At 34.6% G+C, this 10,641-nt stretch overlaps 1 protein-coding gene across 1 annotated transcript; it reads right to left on the bottom strand.

Moving 5' to 3' along the window:
- Positions 1 to 723: 723 nt before the first annotated feature.
- On the bottom strand, positions 724 to 9,698 carry LOC102806542 (uncharacterized). Its single transcript, XM_085502400.1, has 7 exons — positions 9,604 to 9,698; positions 6,837 to 7,089; positions 6,219 to 6,275; positions 5,101 to 5,247; positions 4,031 to 4,153; positions 2,180 to 2,240; positions 724 to 1,749 (listed from the first exon to the last, which is right to left on the bottom strand). Exons 2-7 carry the CDS (start codon positions 7,071 to 7,073, stop codon positions 1,514 to 1,516), a joined length of 861 nt encoding a protein of 286 aa, XP_085358526.1. The 5' UTR covers positions 7,074 to 7,089; positions 9,604 to 9,698; the 3' UTR covers positions 724 to 1,513.
- Positions 9,699 to 10,641: the final 943 nt, after the last annotated feature.

Genomic DNA, 10,641 nt, shown 5'->3' with positions numbered 1-10,641 from the left:
TTGTGCATGTTCACGAATAAGCGTCTGCCATGATTCTATGTGTTTTAGCGTGCGTTGTTATGGTCGCATAGGACTCAATTCTCGCTCTTGCACATGTGACGACCCCTCCATTTTAATTGTTTTTTTTTTTTTTTTTTCTGACGCTGTCCGTTCCATTGATGCATTCGACAAAGTTGTTCTAGTCTGATCGTACATGTGTGTTGTTAGAACATGGTCCGATCTAAGGGGGAGGCCCGCACAATGCACATGTTGCCTGCTGGGCACACAATTTAAGGGGATGCTGAATTTATGATAGATTTGCAGTATTTCCAAGTGTTGTTTTTTTTATGTTTGACTAATTTTTATATTTGAGGCAGCAATTAGTAGGAATGCATGATACATTCAGGAACATGGTTGCCATGGCTTCGCCCTTAATGGAACTGCATGGTATTTGGGATATGGAAATAACTTGTACTGCATTATATGCATTAGATATGCAGTTTATTGTGTTACGCATTTGATTGTATGAATATACGTAAATTCATAGGATTCGTCTTTCATTTCGTATTGCTTCATGATGTAGTAGTTCAGAACAGAAACATCCGATCTTTGAAATATGTACCATTAAGACATATTTCCTGCAATTTACACATGTTTACGCTACTAAATATTTCAAATACACCAATAAACATTAAAAAACACCAGTATGTAACTTTGACCTCCCACAAAATAAACATGCGGTAGTTTTTCCGTATTGTTTCAAAAATGTTTATCAAGACTTGTAGGCCCAGTTCAGCTTATAACAAATCAATTTATCATCCATAAAAATGTGGATAGTGTTGCACCAAAAATCTTTGGAATACAAAATCTTCAAATTTTACATACATGAAGAGAAGCACTGAAGCAGTTACATTTGTGTCGAATGTCATATGTATATTAATGAGAAACCACTCTGGAATATAAATTATAATGAATGTTAAGTTTTGTAAAGGAATAATTTCACAATAATACTCCCGGGAGTGATATAAAGACTAGTGGAGTGATACAAACACTCGTTTCCTACCACTTATGTTACGTTCAACAAAATAGTCCCCTTTGGAATCAGTAGATTCTAAGAAAGATATAAAATATCTGAATAGACTATTTTTTCTTGGTTATATTTACAATATAATACATATTTATATTTATATTTACAATAATGAAATATTCAATACACAGTGTTGTACACAACTAGTGTCAAAGCATTGTTTCACGATATGCAAATGACGACTGAGACGATTGAGTAACAAATGTCACGCATATATTTGTGAAGTTCATTAATATTCACTATATTTCGATTTCAAACATAATTCAACTGGGCTTTTCAATTGTGATTAGAAAAAAGCTGGGGTAACCAATTTAGCTTCTCAATTTGCCTTTCATCCAGGGAAATGTCGCTGTGTTAGCTGCGTTGTTGCTGAATTGTCTCCTGTGATCTAATTTTGAATGAGTTAAAATACAATGAATATGTAATGTCTTCACATGACTTCCAAATTTACTGTACCAAAGGCACTTTCTGGGTATCAGCAACATATGCATTGCCTTCAGTGCTGGAGTAAGACGGTGGAGGAGATGGGGGCCCTACCACATTATGTTGTGGTGACTGTTGTTGTCGGAAGTCTTGTGCTTGTTGTTGAAACATTGGCTGGGGTTGAGTTTGTTGAGTAATCTGTACCTGTGGCATCATCATCATGGTGGGTTGTGGTTGCTGCTGAGGCGGATAATTATAGCCTGAAATTGGACAAATGAAAAACCATATTTTAATGACAAAGCTGTGTTCCGTTTACATTGTTTCTACAAACCGCGAATTAAGATTCATTGAACTCTCTACTATGCCTATACAGAAAAGAAAATATATATTCAATTCGCAGTGTACAAAGAACATGGATGCCATTTCAATTACTTCCAAACAAACGGTTCTTTTTTTGTACATTTGTAATGTTGAAAGTGTTTTTATTAAAGGAGATACAATTATACCATATGCTTTACGTAAAGAGATAGTTTAATGTAACTTTTATAACTATGCCTGCAGTGAAAACCCACACGATGGATATCCAGATATCAGACTCACCAAATATGCAAGAGCGTAAGAAAATCAACAATCTGAACCAAACCCGAACCATTTATCTATAACTTTTTACCGAATTAAAAACACATTTACCAGATGTGGGCTGGACTTGAACTTGCATCGCCGTAGGTGGAGGAGAATTACCCACTGCTGTCTATTGTAATGATATATAAATGAATTTTAATGATTAAAATGTATACACTTGCATACAGATGACCTCCATATTGCTAGATAGTGGGACAATAAGGATATTTGGATAATATAAGGATAATGGATATTTGACGTTCAGAGAAACTTGGTTCGATCGAAGTTTGAGACGTGGCGGTGTATCATGTACGGCGACCGGCACGGCGACCTCTGACCTGGATACATCTTTGGTATAAGCAAAGTTGTGTGACAGTATGCCTGACAAATTATGTCGTCGATCTGGGGTAAGTTTAATGGGGAGAAGTTTAATGGTTTTTGTGACACGTACATGATATGCCTTGTCTCAGCTCACTCGAGACTTTGTACGCCGTCGCTCTAATGCAGTGGTTGTTGTACAAAATTACCTTCATCATCCCCTGTAATTTATTTACCCATAATGGGGAATTACAATACCATATATCGTCGTCGAATTCTGCGTTGTCCCGTGTTTTATGAAACAGATGGCAATTACCCAGGTGCAATTTCATTGCAATTTTGTCAGCTAGAATTCAAACGCCGCTACGGGACACCAGTTGTTATTAGTTATATATATATTTGCCTGTGATTCGTTGTTATTTGTATTTTTTATGTCCTTCAATCTCTCAATCTCATCTAGTTGGTCACCAGTTAAACTTAAATATCATGTTTTCTTTGTTGGAGGTTCGCAAATCATTTAAAAGTCACAACACGGAGAGCAAAGCGTTCTCTGGTGTTCGTTTAGAAAACTCACGGTGTTGTGGGACGATGGTGTCACCCAGCGACCAACGCTCACAACTTGGATCCCGTCATTAACAAAAAACAATATTATGGTTATATAATTTTTCAGATGTTTTTTAATTCGGTATTTTTTTCAAAATTCAACCACTATATTTCCCTAAAAAATCAAATACTACCGGTTTTATGTATTTCCGTATTATGTTCCAGGGCCACTCGGTTTAGCCGTGCATTATCAGCCAATATGCCATTATTTGCATATGCAAATTTTGTATTCGGACCAATCAAATCGATGGATTAACACTATCAATATACTGGTATAATATAATTATATATATTTAAGTCAAATTTAATAAAAGATAATACATAAGATTTAGCATGAATTGAAATGAAATGAAATGAAACAAAAAACAAAAGGTTACAACGGTCACATAACAGAGCAATTGAGAGTTATATAGATATATATTGTATTGCATTTAATTCACAATAGACAAGCAAGTGTGCTCATCAAATATGAGTGAAAGAAAACAATGAAATACGCTGAAAACAATATAAATTTAATTACGCCTGTAAAACGACAGAATGCAGAAATTACACATTTCCTGTGCACGATTATCATACATGTAGTGAACATGGGGATAGTTAAAGCATTATTTAAAACATTCATGTACCATGCTTATTACAAGCTTTGGTCAAATAATATAATTTCCGGTCATTATTCAGATTATTATACTCGAGATCGTTTACTATTGTTGAATACAAATATGTTTACAACGTTACTAAGTATTTATGCAATGATTCAGAACCAAAAGAAACCCCGTACAAGAAACGATGGTGCAGTTATGCCAGCAAAACAAACCAACGGGGCATTTGTGTACTATTAGTATTACCGAAAAAAAAACTGATATACAAAAAGTGTTAATGACATAGGGATTAACGTGGTGCTTTATCCACAAGAAATATATACCTAATGTGTGTGTTGGTTAAATTTCACAATTGTAATATATATAAAACACAATTATTTTTTTCAAAAGATGAACTTACTTGTACTTCGCGAATACAAATACAACAAATAGCACGACCACATAAACATGCAGCAATGATTGCAGTGATGGCGACTCCAAACGATGCAATCAAATTTATAGTATAGGATGCAACACAGGTTGCCTACAGACAAAATACATGGCATGATATATTGTAAACAATAAAGTAATAATATTAATACGAACCTATGATCACTTTTATCATCACATTACAAAACAATAGTCTCTGAGAATATATTTACTGCAACATTATTACTAGACTGTCGACAGTTCTCGGGCCTAATATAGAGTCACTTATTTTCAAACGCCGTGGGCATTTTAACTGAAATGCAGAAGGCATTTCAAGCGAGGGCCGTATGGCCCGAGAGACTGTTATAGCATGTAACGCCCTTATGCGGCATTACTTGGAAATTGCCCGGTGACGTTCCTGCCGAGACTTGTCACTCAAACTACGTCATACACCGTCCAACCAATCATGAGCGAAACGGGTCGCCAATAAACAGGAAGTAGTAGTAGTTTGAGTGAAAATAAGTGACTATTTATTAGGCCCGAGAACTGTCGACAGTCTACATTATCACAGGTACCATTCACAATAATCACTGATTCACATAAACGATTTATTGACTGCTACTAGAATTTGCACGCTCCGAATCGTAAATTTATGCACATTCGCACAATATATAGGTCCAGACATTACATGCCATTTACATGATTTTACAAGATTTGAAATACATTATGCATGCTGTATTATCGTATTGCATGTGTTTCTAAAACATGGTGTGCACGCTATGCATATGGAAAACCTTAAAAATGTAAACCAATATATTCTCAAACATTCTATTTTTTGTTTAAACATGTAAATTCCACAGTAGACTTAATATGGCCATTGAAAAATACAGCCACAAACTGGTGGTCATGGCCTGATGACAACTATAAATAACACATTGCCTATACGAAGTGCATTAATAATATCTTTTTTCGGTTGATACAAATAATTCTCAAAACCAACGTACAAACTGTGCATACTAGTAAAATGTCAAGCCCAGGAAAATCTCCCATAACTGTACTCACATAACGCTCATAATCACATGAATATGTAATTAATGGATAAATAATCAAATCGCATCTTTGCTGGGCACCAACACCATAATAATATACGACCAATGCTCCGACAGCCGCTATAGCTGACATAATTGACATTAGCATGTAACCCGCAATCTACATTACAGGGTATACAAACAATTCATGAGATTGAAAAAATAAAGGAAATGGTTATTTTAAAGAAAATATTTTGTGTTTTGTAACAATTAATATTTAAATGTGCCAGATATGCAGCTATATATATAAAAAAGAGAACCTGATAATATAGTAATACAAGCTAAAGTGTATAGGTAAAACATAATAACAAAGATTTAAAAATAAATTTAGCAAATTATTCTAGAAACCAATATATAGGTGCAAAACAAAAATCGTCCTGAGACTTAACTGTGACTAGTAAATTCATATTTATTGTCCAAGGAAAAGTAAGGAAAAAATAATGAATAAAGAAAGGCATGCTACGAGCAAGATGTAAACATGACCCAGTGGAAGCACTGGCCTTGACTCGAAATCAAAATATTAATTTCGGGCAGACATTGTCGCTCAAACATATGTAGAAAATATATGGCAAGAAAGTAGGAAAAAATTGTTTTTCTACTTAAGCAGGTGTCAACAGACACACAAGCGGATGACGTAATAAGTATAAAGACAATAAACATGGGCATAACAACCTAATCGGGACAATTCTTTTCGCCACCATGAATGTATAATTGAATGTATGCTGTAATGGCTCATTAAAATAAACCTTCGAATTAATTTAGATTATGTCACTTATTTGTATGTAATTGTATATATGCTACTAATATAGAAAATGTGTACAATTTAGCGGATTAATAAGATAAGATTAGTTCATAAAAGATACATATGGATTTAGGTAAAAACATACACGAGAATGCTAATAAGCACAACGATTACAATTAGCAAAATGTAGTGATATGTGATAGCTCTGTGTATGGGGAATTTAGTCATGCAGAACACGTTCATATTTCCTGTAAATGACGTGTTGTAAATATGCATACATTGCATGGGACCCTTAACAAATATCATGTACAACTAAAAGCTTATTACTGTAAGTGTAATTGTTAACTCACTGGGCTTTTTCTCTTTGTATAACCAGACACACATCCCGCAATTCCGGTCGAAATTATCTGTAAACAAACAATAGATTAATCGTGAAACAATTAAAATAACCAGGAAAGCACCAGGAAAATATATATTATAATATTAGGCTGAAAATTTTAGTTACTGATATATAAAAAGAAAGATGGCCGTCAGTTTTCAGTATGCAAATGACACTCAAGCGTGAAACATTGCTTCGGGGTGATCCGCAAAATCACTCTTTTCGGCAATCTGAACACCTGTGGTGCTGAATTTTTTCACGTTGCATACGTCATTGTTGCCAAACCGATAATGCGATACTATACATTGTGTATGTCATTCGAATAAACCACAGTTTTCGTTGCAAGCACGGGACTAAATAAGGAGCTCTATGATGCTAGTACGAAAACAGCTTTAAAAAGATTGTGGGGGCCTGTGTGAACGTTGAACGCGGTTTAACAAGTCCTTTCAAATCGGATAATATCGTGATGCATGAATGGGTTGAAATGATAACAGCTATGTACCAAGTAAACAACTGGACGGACCATGCAAATTACATTTCCCATGACGCACTGGTGCAACCCCTGGGATTTAAATCAGTTACAACTTACAAACAATCCTGTCAAAAAACCACCATTAACCAACTTAACAACAATGCACCCAACATTTCGAATCAGAATAGTGAATACAATAACCAATAAACCCAATATAATTTGGGAGATGCCAAAACCAATAATCGTTTTATGGGCAAAGCTCTTTCTTATTTGGGAAGTTGGCGTGCGTTGTTGTACCACTGATACAGATTGCACCATTGGTATGGGTTGCTGTGTCATCACTGCGGACTGCATATTGTTTCTTTGCAATCTGAAAAAAAAGAAGAAAGAAATTAAAATTAGTGTAATCCTCATCATCTTTGGTTTTCAAATTAATACAAACTTTTTCAATTAGATACCTGATTAAATAATATATATATATGAATGGATAACTAATGATGTAATAGGTATTCTCTGCATGGCCGAATCGAGTATAAAAGTCCTGCTACGATGCAATAATATATTATACTTAAACATGTTGCACGAAAAATACAGGCAAAATTAAAAAAATATATAGTATAGTTATATAAATATGTTAATAAAAATTCATGTTAATCCAATACTACAACATGTAATAATATCATAGTTGACAAATATATGTAAGTGTTCCTCCATTATACTAGATATACTGTATTAAATCCAATGTACCTTATAAAATGATAGTATAATATATTTAAGAAAAATAAAATACTTGATTTGAAAAAAAGGTTGGACACATTGTTTTCATTTATACTTATAACAAAATATCCGTTTACTACATCTATCTAATTGACCCATTTTGGAAGGCATCTTCGTTCATGTTATCATCATGATGATGTAAAATTCTTCATTCTGGCAACTTACTATGTTTAAAAATGCTTTATCTCAGTCAAACCCAATATTTTAATAATTTTACTTTCTAGTTCACATTTCTTAGTGATTGATAATTTGATGGTCAGAGAGAAATTGTAACCACAACAATTTGAGTGAAATTTTATGATTATCTTGAGAAACAAACATACTGTCTCGAAATATTAACCAGAATATGTTTTATGATGGAGTCAAAAACAAGAAGAACAGATCCTTGATATACCTTGCCTTTCATCTGCAATAATTCGCACAAAGCAATAAAAACAACAGAAGTAGTAACAACTGCGACACGTTTCGTCAACCTTTCACGAGTCCGACAAGCATGCACAACATGGGCAATTAAAATATTGAGGTAGCGGAGATCCTATTATAGCGGTGAAGTGAGTAATGCAGAGAACTAAATATTAAAGCGGTGGAGTCGTCACCTGCGCGTGCGCCAGATGGCCATAGCGTATTATTGTTTGCAAACAAGCAGCTACCCATAGGCCTTTGCGTTTTTTTCCGCGTGGTGTTACCTCGTTTTAATACAATCAGGTGTATAGCTGACTTGTTCCTTTATGAACGCATAGTATGATCAACACTGATAAGGATTACAGCTGTGATCATGGTGATATCCGAGACACTGCAGAATGGTTTCGCTACCGTACATTTAATGCAGTATTGGATTGAATGATGTGAAAGTGAACGACCTTTTAGTATATAACACGCCTGTTGGACCTTGTATTATGCTGGTGAAGGCGACATATTCACAATGGCGTCGATTGTATGGTGTGCTATTGTATGGTGTTCAATAAAGCAATAGGGGGCAGTCGGCATGTAATATAAAACCAATGACACCGAGGTGTTTCTTGCTTAGACTTGCCGCAATGCACAAGGCGACTATAAAACCAGAAACGTAAACCACACGCACACACACTAAATAATGGACTACTCATTGGATAGGTATTCTATTTTATTTACCGATAGATTCCATAACTATTCGCTCTTTGTTCGAATAATCAATACTCATATACATATTAGTTTCCACTCGCGTTTGTGAGATTACTTTCCTGGATGAACAGTGGTATGGTGACTAGAACCATCAACGGATGTAAATGCATATTACACATAATACATATGATTATTTTTACGCGTTACTCCTAGCATTCTTCCACGTTTTCTACATTCCTTTACATGATTGCTTTGTACGGCTATCCGCTGCCTCATTGTTTGTTTGTCACTATTTAATCTGCCTATTTTATTCATGCTTGAATTGAAATAAAATAGATTAATTTTGTTTATGATAATACAAATTGATTGTAGTTTAAAAAGGTTAATAATGTTTATTGTTTATATGGGTAAAACCATACAGAAAACCAAACTAAACTAAACCAAACACCATTGTTAGTATTCATCTTTCAATATGGCTTTTGGAGAGAAAAAAATCGTACGTATGAAAAACTAAACGTCTCTTTTTTGCAGCCAAATGTAAGTGTTTTAAACAAAGGAATTTGACTTTCGCGAATACATGTCTACATGACAACTCTGATATAGTGATAATAATTATGTAAATTAGAAAAATATTGCTGTTCAGTTAATCACACTCGAACAGCAGTTCAATTTAAAATATCTTCAAAATCCACTGCAGAAGTGAATCTAACAACTACGGGAAGCAATTCATATAGCGATGTTTATTGATTTCAGTATCATAACAACGGCAAAATAAAACCCTGTCACAGTGTGAAAAGGCATTTAATGAAACACATTTGAACACAGTGGAGGCTTTTGGTGCACTTGATAGCTTACAAGTCCTGCTTTCCGAATGCATGGAATCCAGCCATTGAGAGTGTCGTTCCAAATGCACACAAACATGTTCTGGTGAAACGCTACGTAAATACGCACATAATTCGGTGAGGTAGGGCAAATAAATGTAAAATCAACTGACTTGCCAGCTTACCTTGAACCAAAAACGTCGCAAAAGTTCTTTTAAAAACCACAATGTTTGTGTTCACAGTGAACGCAGTCACTTTCCATCGCCGAAGTGGCGTAATATAAACCCCTTAACTTGCGTAAAAATATATCTCTGGTTACCAACGCCCTCAACGCATTACTTTATTTGAAGTGCCTTTCGAGAAAATAGATTTTTAGATTTTAGAATGATCATTTATTAGCAACTTTATGAGTTGAGACAATGTCAGTTACAAAACATTAAATTACAATTAATCTGGGTTTCTCTAAAAAAGTATGATGTCGTCTTAAAATGTTATAAAAATTACGATTTATAATTATACAACATTGACAGCATAATACAGTGTGTCACTTATATTACAGTAAACATGTATTTAAAAATTACTTTAAAAATCACTTTAGTTCATCTGAAATATGCAGTTGACCATATGTTGTTAAAATTATTTACACCATATTCTGTGCTACTGTAGAAGTAATATTCCCCATCGATTCTTAAGTGCAGTCTTGCCTTGAATACTTGTATCACACCAGCAGCTGCATTGTCGTTGAGGGCGTTATAGCGTGAGATTTGAATGGCCAGTTTTGCGGATGTCAAAATATAGTTTAGCAATACTAAAATCTTTTTCCCGGCTTCCTTGAGTCATCATCCATAAGTTTGAGACTTATTTTTCCAATAAGCTCAAACACAGATGCATGCATGAGATCATCTTTTTCATGACAAAAAACACACTCAGAATTTAAGGCGATAGCAGGCCGCATGCAAGAAACCGCCAGTTGCATGTGCACAATGCAAAATACGCCATTGGAGGTCCCTCTCTCTTAGTAGTAAGAGGTAAGAAGCAATGCTTGTAGACTGGCATAATTGTATCGGGAAGAGAGAGTAAATCCCGCCAAACTGTATTAACATAATCAGGAATACATTTGTGATTGTACAAGAAACCTATAGATGGCGCCCTTTTCAATTCAACAGTTTAAAATTGTTTCATCATTTTCAAAAATTATTTCCAAAGAATATTGTCATGCCTGT

Source organism: Saccoglossus kowalevskii, chromosome 8 (genome assembly GCF_978046115.1).
Source record: "Saccoglossus kowalevskii chromosome 8, keSacKowa6.1, whole genome shotgun sequence".
Classification (NCBI taxonomy): Eukaryota; Metazoa; Hemichordata; class Enteropneusta; family Harrimaniidae; genus Saccoglossus; species Saccoglossus kowalevskii.
This window is presented reverse-complemented; position numbering and strand designations above follow the sequence as displayed.